This window comes from Camelus ferus, chromosome 3, assembly GCF_009834535.1.
Source record: "Camelus ferus isolate YT-003-E chromosome 3, BCGSAC_Cfer_1.0, whole genome shotgun sequence".
NCBI classification, from domain to species: domain Eukaryota; kingdom Metazoa; phylum Chordata; class Mammalia; order Artiodactyla; family Camelidae; genus Camelus; species Camelus ferus.
In genome coordinates this window covers 44,602,568-44,617,235 of record NC_045698.1, presented here as the reverse complement: position 1 = coordinate 44,617,235, position 14,668 = coordinate 44,602,568, and the positions used below count along the sequence as shown (strand labels likewise).

The following is a 14,668-nucleotide window of genomic DNA, read 5'->3' as shown; positions in this document are numbered from 1 at the left end:
TATGGTTGCAGTATTTTCACTCACACTGCAGTATTTTCGTTCACAGGTGCATGCTTGGCATGGGTGAGGTCCCAGGTTCAATCCCTGGTACCTCCATTAAATAAATAATCAAATAAATGAATCTAATTACCGCCCCCTCCACCCAAAAAAAACTTTTTTCCTCTCATGGAGTTGTGTTTACGGGACTAACTGCATAGAATTTCCTCATGGCACTGGTCAAAAGCTACCTGAGGATGTGTGAGGTGAAGCAGAGCCAGAAGGCCATTGGGGAGGGGTACAGCTGCTGGCATGTTCCACAGGCACGTCATATGTTCCAATACAGAAGCAGGGCGAAGTCCTCCACCTCCTCCCAGGAGAGGGGCTTTATATAACAACATCTTAAAAGACAACGCATCTGTATTCAGATGAAAGAAACGACCACCAGAAGTCTCAGACAGTGAGGCTTCTATTGAAGAAAAGGAGAAGATAATCCTAAAATTCTTTTCCCCCAGCCGCATAGGTCTGCCTATTGGCAGCTGCAAAGAGTAAAAGAGCGAGGTGTCTAATTCTCAGGAGTCCAAATGGCAGAGGGAAAGGTCAATATCCTAAGGAGAAACACCAGGACACAAGCAAAATCTCCCAGGTTCCCCTCCACGTGCCCCTCAGAGGCCTGACTTACTACAGCATAAGGGGTCAGGGGAACAGGAGGGAATGCAGCCACCCTGCTCCCACGTCTCATCGGATAATGGTCACATTTGGGGCCTGCCAGCTACTACAGGGGGACTGTCACACCCCACCAGCGTAGCCATCACCCGTCTCATGACTAGTCTCAGTAAACTCAGTGTCCTGCTAGTGCTGCTAGGTAACTTAAGGCTTTCCCTTTGGTTGCCATGCTAAGTGTAAACTCTTAAGAAGCGTTTGAGGCCATGCTTTCCAAATTGTTCAAAGAAACCATGACAAGCATGGTGAAGACAAGTGCACTCTGTCAAGTCTACTTTATGCGACCCTCACTGTGGAAGTCGAGGCCGAAATTCATGTCTTTATAGAACAAAACGCACCCACAGCTTTGCTGATTATCTCTTTCTAACTCAAGTGTATCACCCTGAAGGAGGAAAGGTTGCTTTCCAGCCTCTGGTGGGTGGGAACTCTAAATTCTGGCCACAGTTCACTGTCAAGAAACAATCCTAGCACAAGTACATCTCAAATCCTCCGAGCTGTTAGCTCCTCACTTATCCGACAAAGATACTTAGAATTGGTTTCCTGTTAAGGCTTCTTCCAGCTCTCAAATCCTAAGATTACACTTTTCCATATGGACATCTGTGATACCCCAATACCTGCCTGACTCAACATGGTTTTGAGAAGTAGTCTGTATACCAGGCTGGGAAAGGTGGGCAGGTTTCAAGGGATGGATTATTCTGGAAGAGGGGCCACTGAGCACAAGGAGTTCCCTCATGGCTTGAAGCTACAGAGCCAGAACGTGTGTGGGGTCTATCTCCATCACACGCCTAGAAACGTGTCACCAGTGTTGACCATGGAGGGACACAAGGCAAGATCGGCCCAGGAATGTGGGGTCAGCTGTCCCCTTTAACACCTCTCCGTTGACAGAAGGGTTGGTAAACAAAGCTGCCCCCAGAATACACTACTCAAAAATGATCTGGCTTTAATGGACCATCCTCAGCCTACTTGGCAGTCTTTTGCCTAACTCTATAGGACAAAAATAAGTGATGGCAGTAGGGGAAAGAGGGTTTAATTCCATTGTTATTATTATTTTTAACAAAACACTTACATAGAACTTACTGCATGCCAGGCACTGTTATAAACGTTTTACAAGTATTAACTCATTTTATCCTCAAAACACTCCAGGATAGAAGAGTACACCCATTTTTACAGATGAGGAAACTTAAGATACACGGAGGCTAAGTAACCATCTGCGGGTCACACAGCTGGTTAAACGGCAGAAGTAGGATTGACCCCAGGCAGCGTGGCTCTGAAACGCCTATTGAGCAACAGATTTGAGAAGGCGTCTTTGAATGAGAGAGCATAGGCACCCGCCTTGCTCCGTGGGCCACCTGAAAAACTCCCAATTCCTGTTTGACTCGCGTTTGCTAAAACGTCATTTAGTAAGCATGAAGCAGAGAACTTCCCCTCATGCTTTGGGTATCCAGACACTACCAGCACCTTGAATCTCTCCCAAGAACAGCAGTTCCCAGCTGGGGGTGGCATTTTAGATCCCCAGTGAGAAATGGGCTCCAAGTCCACAAGCCGCCAGCTTCCTCTGCCTCCCTCCCCAGCATGTGTACATGCAGATCCAGATTTGCACTCCCAAGTGTGTTTGGAAATGCACATGTATTTTAATGAACCTCCCTAAGTGACGGAACCTCCCTTGCCTGGGAGCAACACTAAGGTCTTCCTAGTAATTTTCAAAGGTGAGAAGATCAATCCTACATTGTTTCCATCCCCCAGGTCTCCTCCCTTACCCACTGCACAAGAGATGAATGCAGGTGGGATGAGGGATGCTGCGAATACATACCAAATACCAAACTGCTATTTGATGAATATATAAATGCAATTGACATTCTTTCACAGTCTGAAATCCTTTTTACTCTCAGGATATATTACTGCATTCTCTTTTTATATAAACATGCCACTTTAAATGCTAATTCAGATGCAACACTCAATTTTTTCTTCGTTTTGTTTCTGGCTTTCTAACATTCAAAATGACACTGGACTTCCATTTGGCTTTGACAATAGATATTTTAAATTCTTGCTTCGATATTTGTGGGGCTTGGAGGGAAGGAAGTCCTAAGAAGAAAACTAAGTTTATGTTAAAATTTATCCAAATATGGTTTGTACTCCCATGTCCTTTATTTTGCCTAAATTAAGCCCTTTCCCTCTTTCAGAAAATGTTGTCCTCACTTTGCTGAAAATCTCATAAATCTAATTCAACTCAGTTGTAAAAACCAAGGTGATTCCCTCTTTTGCATTCTAGAAATAACCTCATTTTACTCAAACTACTTTTCTAAACAGCTTGTCAAGGCAGTATGTTTTGGCTGAAATACAACTGGCCTGAATATGTCTTCTCTTTAAAAAAAATACACAGACCGACATATGCCAATTACATCAACCCAAGCCTATCCAATTACACTGAAGGTCATTTCCTGTGTTGGCTCAAAATGAAGAATTTCAGCCTAAGAAATATCCTAATCCAGTGCACCCAGTCCAATTTATCTGCAGTGAGACAAACTCTTCCAAGTCGAGCAGGTCCAGCTCCACCCAGAAGTTTCCAGTAACCTTCAGAGGCCTCTGCCTCTGTAGTCCTACCCACTCTGACAACACTCTCTCCCTCTGCTGCTCACTCTCATCTTCCACCTCATACCTAAATACCCTTTCCTGCCCCTGCCCAAGAGAGACAAAATGAGAAAGACGTGAAGTCAGTTCATCACCCTCTTCATCCATTTGTTGATTTATACATGTGGCAAAATGGTCCTTGACAGAACTCCCGTATCTGGTAGTCTCGTCCCTCGCCAGTTCACCAGAAACATCCCATTAATGATTCATCTTCTGCTGTGCTAAGAGCAGTTCAGGGACACCTTGCCCAAAGGTACATGCATTTCAATAAAACACTGAAGAGAAAATACCTTTAAGAGCCAACTGAATAAATATCTAGGGCTGGGATGTTAAGTGTGTTTAGGATGCCTGTCTTCTTTGTGGATAAGGAGGTGGACCTCCCAGCAGATCTAAAACTGTTGCAAGCCGACAGAACCTTACCCTACTCATTCCGTGGCCAGCCTTACTAGACCCCAGCCATTTCAGAATAATAATGAAAGCAAAGGGGGAATGGAGAAGGGACAAAACTCTATGGAGAGAAATAGTACTGCTGCCTTGATCAAGAAATTAAAATAAGCAAGACAACTCCTAAATGGCTTTTAATCATTTCGATACTCCCAGCAATTCCTCAGCATGCACAAACATACTTCTCCAGGCCCTCTGTGCACAGGAGGAGCTGCTTTCTGCTTTGAGTTTCTGCTGCTGGATGTGTGTGGCCAAAAAACAAAGCCAAGAAACAGACCAAGTATCAGTCACTGTTTCTACTAAATAAAGTGATAACTGCAGATAATTCCGCAGATCCCAGCACTCCAGGGCTCCATGAAACAGTGCACTTGTGCTCAGGATTAAAGGATGTAGAAGAAAGGCTATTTTAAGTAGCAAGGATAATTTACTTGCTAAGAACAGATAATGCAGTTTCCTTCTCTGAGTGGGTGAGGGGGCAGACTGGAGGGGGATCTGAAAGATCATTAAAAACCAAGATTGAAGGAGGCCAGAGAGCTGGCCCCAGCCAATTTCCTGCTCCTCTCTCTAGGGAATTTTATGAAAAAAGAAGCCCCCTCTGTCCTGGAGAGCTGTTTACATGGGCAATTAACAAAACACGAAGGGGTCCTTTAAAATCAAAGAGTAGCTGCTAGGGACACTTAGGTTTTGCTCCGCACCATCCATTAGCTCACACTGTGGGCTTTTTACCCTTTTTCCACTTTCCCTGCCTGAAAACAAACACCTCCTAGAGAGCTCTGCCCCTTCAAAGTGTCATTTTAGGACCTAGGTTTGTAAAGACAGTTAAAGGACCCACAACACTATTAGCTCTTTTATAAATATGGACAACTGCAGATTCGCTGTTTTTAGAAATCGTACAATATAAATGCCATCTTGTGTCTAGAGTTTACTTTTAGCTTTTGCTCAGAATTGTATTTTTTTTATCATTATACTTGTTGATGCATCCACCCTCGTCCATTCATCCTACCTGCTGCCCAGGAGTTCACTGGATGACTGTATCATGATGTATTCAATGGATGTACAGACTTTAAGAGGGAGCTGAGAGGAAGGGAGTAGAGAGTATGGCAACTTCAGTTCCAAAAGAAAGAGAAGGAAAGTGATAGAAGAATCTGGGATCGAGAACCTTGGCAAATGGCTACTCTTTGTAAGGAGAAGGAGAGAACTAGCTCACATCCGCCTACACAGAAAGCCGGAGTAGAGGTGGGCTCTGGGGCTCTGAAGTTGTAAAGAGCTAGAAAAGCCTCTGGAAAACTGATCTGGGGTCACCTGGTTATTTAGTAACATCTGGCTTGGAAAGCTGTTTCCTTGACCTCTCTTGTCTGCTGCCTTTGGTACCATTAAAAAAAAAAAAAAAGCCACAACCATGGTCTTCGCAACCTCTTAAACACATATGAAATGCAGACTTCAAGTTAGTCCTCAAAAAAAACAACAAACAAAAAAATGACTGCCAATCACAAATTAGTGGGGATCTGAATTTTCTAGACAAAATACAGTATGCTTTTTTATCCCTTTCAGTTAATTAGTATTAAAAAGAAAAGCCTACTTTCTGTGTTCTTTTATTTGTGAAAGCTTTCACTGATATATATAGAGTATATGTTTTTATCATATGATTCTAGGCATAAAAATTATATGTAATCTTACTTAAAACAATAGTAATTTTAAAAAATCTGATAAATTCCTAAGTGTCTAAATGATGAAAATACATTTTAAAAATATTACCCAGCAAGACATTCAAATGACAAGTGGCAGATACAACAAATTCAGGTGTCTTCTTCCACGAGTACAGCTTTCCTGAAGGTACACCCCCTCCGACAATCGCTTTGCTGGGTAACCAGAGACAATGAATCAGAGACAACTGCATCACATTGTGCAGTTGCTCACTGTTGACATGGAAAGACAACGCAACAGAAGAACAGGATCAAATCCTCAATCTTTCTGAGAAAAGGTACTGAAAGACTTGAAAGCATTTACACAGTACATAAACTGAGCAAGTGTTAACAGGTTTAATGATCAGGTACCATTATGCCGGCTAGCACCAATCCACAAGAAAAACACATGGGAGCCTTTCTTCATTAGATCTGTATTAAAATCACTCGAGCACTTATTTTATAAGTAGTTTCTTTTTCTCAAAGTCATAAAAGAATCTGCACGAGGAGAGTAATGACCGGCATTCTTTGCGATGGTCACTGAAAACGCAGAGTGGCATTATGTCTCAGACATCTACGTCATTAATTAATTCTTTTGGGAATACTGGTATGCAATAGAAAGTTCAACACAGCATGTTTATTTCCGGCTTGCTTTACTTGGAAGTATTATTTTTTTCCAAAATTCACTTTAAAAAAGTAGATTTATGATGACATATATACGATGCTTTATACCCATCATCTGATTGATAGGTCCATTGATTTTTATTAGGAGGGGATTTTAATTGGCTTAAATGTAATTCTGTTCTCTTACTAAGTATTCAGAGCATGGACTCCCAACAAACTGTTGCCAACATCCTTTTTTTCCATTAAAAATTCCATGTTCTCAAGTAGAGAAATGTAAATACTTTCGTTACCATATATTCCCCCATTGACTCATGGCTATCAGCTAACATGAACAGAATCGAGACTTATCCAAGTGCAAAAGGAGATACGGCCCTTCAATAGATATGAGGAATCAATTTTGCTAATTAATATTACCATAATAATTTATAGAAAACATACTAACTCAAACAGAAAAAAAAAAAAAGAACCATCTACTATAAAGGCTAAATGCAAGATCTGACTGAAGTTTTAAAATTTTAAAATAAAGTTTGGAAGACAAACCTAGGATGATTTTTAAACCAAACTATGAGGGAAAAGAGATTTTTGTCTATAAAGGAATTTCATGCATCCTGGCATTTCTGCTTTTCTTTTTTCTTATTTCTCATCATGATGGGAAATATTCAAAAAGTCTGAACTTTTCCAAGTCTAGGCAAAAGAGTCTTAATCATAATGCAGAAGAATGGAAGTTTTTGATTCTAAAGGCATTTCCTATGGCAAACTATTAGCCCATTAACCTCTAGTGCACAGAGATGTAAGCCGGAAGCTAGTGAAAATTTACTTAGGCTCATTCTCCAAGAACAATGACCCCGTGTCCCCCTGGCAACTAAAAAAGTAAAGACTAGAATGGATAGTAATGAAATGTTCATGGTTGATGAAGTTTTGGTTCCTAGATGCAAAGGATGAAATTTTCCAAAATTTTGTCAACAGAATGAATTCTTTCAACAATCACCATATATGTTTCTAATCTCCCAAGTTGAAATTTGCATGAATTTATCTTAAATACTGTACTTATTTTTTAAAAGGACATTGCCCTAGCCACTAAATTCTTCAGTATAAATCAGATACCAAATCCAAATGTTTCTGGACCAGCCCTTACAAAGTATTAGTTGGTAACAAATCTATCCTAAATTTAGTAGAATATTAAAAGCAATTAATTTCATTCTGCATCTTGTTAATGGGAAAATACTATGATTTATGCAAATAAATTACCTTTAAAAATAAAAGGCTGAAACACTACAAAGAAATCAGGTCAATGTTCACAAATTTGCTATTTTAACATGAATGTTACATGTTATCAGTTCAGTAAGGGCTAGATCTAACAGAATCTTTAGCTAATGCAGTCCTCATCAATTCAAATGCAAACGTATATATCATCTACTCTGAATAAAATTCATAATATAAAACATCAATCACAGGTTTCCATACCATGTAGATAAGCACTAATTCTTTATGCAGACCAATTTAAACTATCTGCAGACCACATAATGGTTTTGCTTGATTGCATAATAGAATTTTCAAGTTTAAATTAAGGTTCTCCCAGGAATAAATATGTATTTTGGCTTACAATGCCCATGAGGAACAAACCCTGGAAACTTTCTTCGAGCTATCTTTAAGTCATTAATATTTGACATTTACAAATAAATGCAGAGCTTTTTGTTTTCTTAGTTCAGCTGATTATCATTAATCTTCTGATGGCCACTGAAAATCTAACACATCAGAGAATAATCACATTACCAACTGTATCCCAAAATACAAATAAATCAATAAGGAAACTAAATTAGGCTACTTACAAACTTCCTCTTCTGGGAAGACTCAGCTCCTTCTGCAAAAGGAAGAAAGAAAACATATATGTGAGATGCTACATTAACCTTAGACCACTAGGACACCGAGTGGCTAAGATAAAACGTTATTCTTCTCCTTATGCTTGATTTGGCATTTTCTATAACTGAAAAGATTTCAATGTAATAATTTTATGCTGGATCCCTTCTTACACTGTACTCTTTAGACACTGTGTTTAAGGTACAAACACGGTCTACCTAAATTCCAGAGCAAAAAAGACATCAATCCTCCCAAAGCAATGACAGAGACTGAGTTGAACTACATGACCCCTATAATTGAGGGTAAGGAAAACCTGAGGAAGCAAAGAACTTATCCAAAGAGGAAAAGGACACAAGGAGGAGGAGAAATTTCGCAGGATTATAATTAAGTGAGAGGTGAAATGAAAAGGGTAGTTAAATCAGACTATTTGCCCCCAACAGAAGTAAACTCATTCAAAACACTGTGTCTACTGAAGATTATAATTTATAAAAGAAACACAGCAAAAAGTTTCCTTCTGGTATTATTTCCTAAAACAAATGTGATTTATGATTTATGCTATTTTGAAGTAGGTTAATGAACCTCTCAAAAGGTAACCAGAGAGCAACAATTAACAGAGCGCTTTATAGTTTCAAAGGGTGCTCTCACACTCAGTTCAAATTAAGATCATTATCTATCTTTCTATGGAGAGTCTATGGAAAAACAAAAAACAAAAACAACCAAGCAAACAAGCCAAACAAACAAAAAAGGCTAACAGAAATACCTCCACCCACTAGTGGAGTTTTCAGAAGCCCAGGGAACTCAAGGATTACTTGATGACAATAATTAAAGAACAGGAAGCAATGATTCATCTGGCTATTTTAACTCAAAATTCGAAAAGGCTGACTCAATTTGGGTTTTCATTCCCATAATTACCATTTCATTTTTTGTCTTCCAGGAGCTCCAGCATCATTTTTTGAAAGGTACTTCCCCTTCAGCTTCAAACTCACCTTTCCTGTTCCCTATTTTTATTGGATTCTTAAACGTTTGTCATGGCCTGTGGCCTCCTATCTTCTAAACCGTGCAATTTACTCCAGCCCAGCTCCCAGAAAATGGACCTGAGAGCAGTGAGGCAGGAGAATAATCCTGCTTTAAATAGAACTTATTTAAAGCTATTACTTAACTTAGCTATTAAGCGGAAAACATACTTTGATACAGAGTTATAATAATCACATCACTGTTTAATTCCAAGAAGAAACAACAATTTTAGGGACAGAGTATTTTCTTCCTTCTCTCAAGAGCTAACATTTTCTTTCCAAGGGTTGCAAGGTTCAGTGGTGAAAGGCTTTATTTTTTTTGTTTTGTTTTGTTTCGAGTTTTTCTTTAATCCTTCATTAGCCCCAAGAAATTACAGCGTTTGCTGAACTTGGCTCCCTGATGCTGAAACATAAATATACCTTCATTGACTAAAGCTTCTAATGATAAAAGTCTTTGATCAAGACAGTTTTCCTTGGGTACTGAAATGTAAATAGATAAACCAGTGAGTAATTTTTTTATATGTGTGTCCTGGGATATGACAAGCACTGAGAAATTTGTTTTGTATTCAGGTTAAAAAAAAAGAAAAAAAAAAAAAACACAACCAAAAAACCTCTCCCTAGAAGTGATCATTCACCAGAGGGTTTCTTTTAGAAAGAAATTACTGAGACCCACTACATAGCAAAAGGCTAGAGTTCAGTCAAGTAAGTAAATACTGCTATCCAGTAAGTTGATCTCACAGCAGCATCAAAAGAAAAGGAGGGATACCTGAAGTGTTATCATTAATAATAGGAAAAATATTAAGTCAGGTGTTATTTCAACTGTGTATGCAAACAGATCAACTGTGTATGCAAACAGATCACTCAGAAGACATAGAGGGGGAGGGCCAGATAAATGATCCTCAAACAGTTCAGTCAATCATATTCCACCAAATACCCTGACCATAAGCTGGCTGCTTTGCTCTGAGAAAAAAACTGCTGAAACAGCAAGATGAGGGATAAAAACCAAGTCTGTTGTTAATCAGAAGTCTTTCCAACAGGTCTAGAATGATGAGTCCTAAACAAGAAGAAAGGTTACAGTGGGTAACCCCGCCCTGCTGCTCCCTGGGGCTGGCAGCTGAGGTTCCAAGATGAGGAGCCGGGGACATTTAAGAGGTCACTGTCAACTGACCTGCGGGGTCAGCGCTAACCAGGCTGAGGAGCTAATCCACCTGACGGCTTGAATGTCAGGCTCGGAACTGGAAACTCAATTTGGTAGCAAATTGGAATCAGATGCGATGGTAATAAAGTGAGAGAAATGAATGTGCTGTGGCCAAGACCTTGTGAACAGTGGCTGCAAAAGCCTGCAAGTATCAGGAGGGCTAAGTGATTGCAGACAGAGCCAGGAGGGGCTGCTGCCCAGACGCATGGGGACCATGCACTGACCGACCGGCACCGGATGGACGGACCTGCGCAGCAATCAAGGCACTGACTGCCCCAGCGCTGGTGGTACTGTGTGTGTGTCCTCATCTTATTCTCTTAATGCCAGCATAAAGTCACTATCAGATAAACACACTTAGATCATTAGATAAAACATGTGGTATTGGTCCAAGTCATAAACCAAAGCTTGTGCTTAGCGTATTTGGAACATGTCTAAAAGATCAGCATCAGGTAATAAAAGAGAAAGGAAGGGAGGGGGAGAAAAGAAAGGGCACGAAGCATCAATCTGAACTAAACAACATGTAATTATTAATTATCACAGGGCAAAGAAATTCTTAAGAGTGTATTTAAGAATATTAAAAATTTTAAATTACTTTTATTGATATTGATTTCTCAGTGACTTCTAATATTTTTTAGAATTGCTGTGTATTATTACTTGCTTGAGATCATGAGCTCCTTGGCCCCCCTTTCTAAAACTGCTAACTAGCAAATGTGTACATTGAAAATAAATGTGAAGGAAAGTTATCTGTCTGAGAACTCTGTTTGTCTTCTTGCAATTCCTTGATAAGACTGTGGACACTTAAATCTAGAAGGAGCATTTCTGTGGGTTTGGGAAGAAAAGAGCCTAACAAATGATTCTGTCCCTTTTCTGGCCAAACTGGGCCTCAAAAGGAGAAAATAACATTGTTTCATTCATAAAGGCAATTGAGAAATAGCCGTAATGTTTAATATGTACAAGCCAATTTCCATAATGATAATTTTTAAAATATATACTATTTAGTAGGTATTTAATAGCTATACAAACACAAATAAAATGACATGGCTACACATGCCACATGTGTTTAGGAAATCTTTGAACTATTCTCTTAAACTGATGGACCAGTTTATGATTTAAAAGAGAAAGGAGATTCACATGAATTATATTACAAGCAGGATATGTAGATATCCCCTCCTTCAAGAGGTGGGGCTTAATTCTCTCCCCCTGGAGAGTGGGCTGAACTTAGAGACTCCCTTCCAGGGAGCAGGGAAAGGGAAGAGCAGCAACTTGTCAGTGGAGAAACCTGACAGACACCGTCTTAACCAACCACGCGATCAAGGTTGGCCATGTGCTGACACCTCATACCCTTGCTATGATACATTGAGAAGGGACTTCACCTCTGGGGCATTCTCCCTAAAAACCTTAACTCCAGCCTCATCATGAAAAAAAAAAATCAGGAAAATACAAATTGAGTCATTCTACATAACATCTTTAAAACTGGGTTGTGAAAAACAAGGAACAATGGAGAAACTGTCACAGATCAGAGAAGACTAAGGAGAAAAGATGACCAAATGCTTTCCTAGTACAGGACTGTAGACTGGACTCTGGACCATAGAAAGGACTGTAGTGGAAAACCTGGTGAATCTCTGTATAAAGGGTGTAGTTCAGCTAATAGTGACGTATCAGTGTCAATTTCATGATTTTGACAAGTATATTAAGGTTATATAAGATGTTAACACTAGGCAACAATGGTGGAAGGATATGTGGAAATTCTCTCAACTATCTTGCAACTTGTCTATAAATCTAAGATGATTAAAAAAATTAAATTCTCTCAAAAGAGAAGAGAGGTAGGGAGAAAGACGTGTGTGTGGGGGCAGTGTAGGCTACAGCATTAAAAGCATGAACTAATAAATTTCTAAATATTCTAAGCTTATTTTAAGGCAATATTTTCATCCCAATATTTTAGAAAGTTATAGGGATAGTCCAAATGAGAGAAGACTGTGGGTAGGACCATCACGGAAGATGGTGAAAAGCACTCAGATCTGTGAGAGATTTTTTACAGAACTTACAAAAGAACTGGATGTGGAAGACAGAAGAGAAAACAAGAAAGAGTCAAAGCTTTTGGCCTGAGCAAATGGAGGTTGAGGGAAGAGGAGTTCTGTCTGGATATGTTACATCAAGCAAGTCTATAAAGATTCCAAAGAAAAAATTCTAAGCAGGTGGTTGGACAAATGAACCTGGGTTCAGGATAGAGGTCAGGGCTGGAGACATCATCATGTAGGAGGCTAGAAGAGATACGAGAAGAGAGATCAGACAGAAAAAGGAGAGGCACAGGTATATACGACGCTGCCGGAAATCTACAAGTGGGGAGAGTTGTGCTACATGGTGTTAAATGATGTGCTGAACTACGCAGCCCCTGGGGCTCTTCAAACAACAGAAACTGAACAAGGCTAGCGAGTGAAAAAAACTATTGGGTAAACACCAGCTCTCACACAGGTGACAGGATGGTTGCACAGATAAGGATAGAAAGTGACCAGGAACCAGGAAATTCTACCCCAGAGAACATGACCACACCTGGGAACAGCCCAGCTAGGACACAAGTGGAGCTCAGCCTCCAGGAAAGATCTCTCAGCCATCCCTGCACCTTCCCCTGAGCACTCGGGCAGGGTCCCTGTGAGTGTCCCAGGACCGTGGGTGGCAGCATGATCCCAAGGGAGCAGGAACAAGAAACACTGGCTCCCTTCACAAACATATTGGGAGGTGGGGCCAGGTCTACCCAGATTCATACTCTGGGATGTCCTCCAAAAAAAGAGGAAGAGGATTTGCAAGCTGGCAACCTGCCATCCCTCCAAAAACAAGACAAAAACAAAATAAAAACAATACCCTGCAAACATTTAGAACGGCAATGTCTATCATCCACCATTTCCCCACTGTTTTCCAGAAACCATTCAATTTAAAGTTCATGTATTTCCCTATTACCATCATTCCTTAGTCATTGGTGGCATCACCCTGTCATCAAGAGTGACTACAACTACTCTGCACTGACAAACCATTAATTAGGGGGGGAGTTCTGAGACCCGAGAGGTATGAGGCAGTATATCAGGCACTGTTAGAGACACAGCAAAAAACAAAACAAAACATTGAAAAGCCCCACTGGGGAAACACACATACACACATACACAACAAGAGAGGTATCACCAGGTTCAAGTATATTACGCAGCATAATTTGAATAAGTAAATGCTAGCAGGGGAGAGAAAATAAAAGGGGATGAGATAATTCAGTGGTTCTGAACGCAGCCTGGCTACACATCAGTCACCCAGGGAGCTCTGACAAGTACCAGCGTCTGAACACCACCCTGGAGATGGGGAGAGAGTGGTTTGCAGGCTGTTTGGTGGAGGTTGGTAATGTTAAGTATCCTTAAGGACTATTAGTTTCCATAAATTGTTTCCCTTTGGATTTTTTTCCTTTTTGGAATACTACCTTTCTAGCTGTCACTACAGCAGGGAAGTTAGGTTTCTGGTTATTTCCTACGCGAGTGGGCAGTATCGTAGGGCAAGCAGTGTACTCCAAACGGAACTCTCCCTATATGACAGAGCGTGGCATTAGCTAAGGGATTAGGCTCAGTCAGGGACTGCCCTGTGTCACGTAATGCTTTTGGCCCCATTTCTGAAAGTCACTTGTGAAGGCAGAAGCACAGGACAGAGAAGTCCACGCCACAGAACCAGATCTGCCATGAAGACCTGGTTCTGAAGCAGAGCAGCAGGCAAAAGGGGCTTATGTTCAAACCACCTTGAAAAATCCAGTGAGCTGCCCATGCGGTACATGACTTTCTGCACAAACACCTAGAGAGGAAAGCTGGAAAGGCAGAAGGTAGACCTCTACAGATGTGCTTGGACATCTAAACCATTCGACCAGCCAAACACCACTGAAATCCTGCCTTGAGGCCGGGAGATGGGTGGAGGATCCTAAAGGACTTCCCCTTTCTTGTAGGTTTTATTTCATTCTATTTTTGTATATATAACCATACTGTACTTTAATACGTTTATTTGTGGTAGTGAAGTTCAACAAAATAATCCATAAAAGGTACACACAAAAATGCCTGCTGGGTTTTCATATAAGTTTCACCTCATTGCAACCACATACTCACTTCCTCTGAAAAACAGGAGAAAGTAGTTAATGCCTTCCTTTCTTTCTGGGGTTGGCTTTTTCTGTCGTGAACCCAAATCAACAGCCATCATCCTCAAGGCTTGGCATTCGCCTCGCAGGCTTTTTCCATACATAAAGCTTCCGAGTCACACTATGGGAGTCTGTCTCTGAGTTTCATAAGATCCTATCAAAAACAGAGTCTAAATGACAAGATCCTACTGTATAGCCAGGGAACTACATTCAATAACTTGTAATAACCTATAACGAAAGGGAATATGTATATATGTATAACTGAATTACTATGCTGTACGCCAGAAACTAACACAACATTGTAAATTGACTACAGTTCAATTAAAAAAGAGAGATAGTTTGTGATCTCCTAACAACTTCACCTGGCTGT

At 40.4% G+C, this 14,668-nt stretch overlaps 1 protein-coding gene across 11 annotated transcripts in view; it reads right to left on the bottom strand.

Annotated features, from left to right (window-relative positions):
* The window catches only part of MAST4 (microtubule associated serine/threonine kinase family member 4), a 516,475-nt gene that overhangs the window by 238,015 nt on the left and 263,792 nt on the right, over positions 1 to 14,668 (bottom strand). For all 11 annotated transcript variants that reach the window (XR_004317247.1, XR_004317246.1, XM_032473373.1 and 8 more), the window contains one exon: positions 7,907 to 7,938. Coding sequence is in view for 9 of the 11 variants with exons in the window: in XM_032473373.1 (XP_032329264.1) it covers positions 7,907 to 7,938 (32 nt within the window). In the remaining 2 variants the exon portion in view is untranslated. The remainder of the gene's footprint in view (positions 1 to 7,906; positions 7,939 to 14,668) is intronic.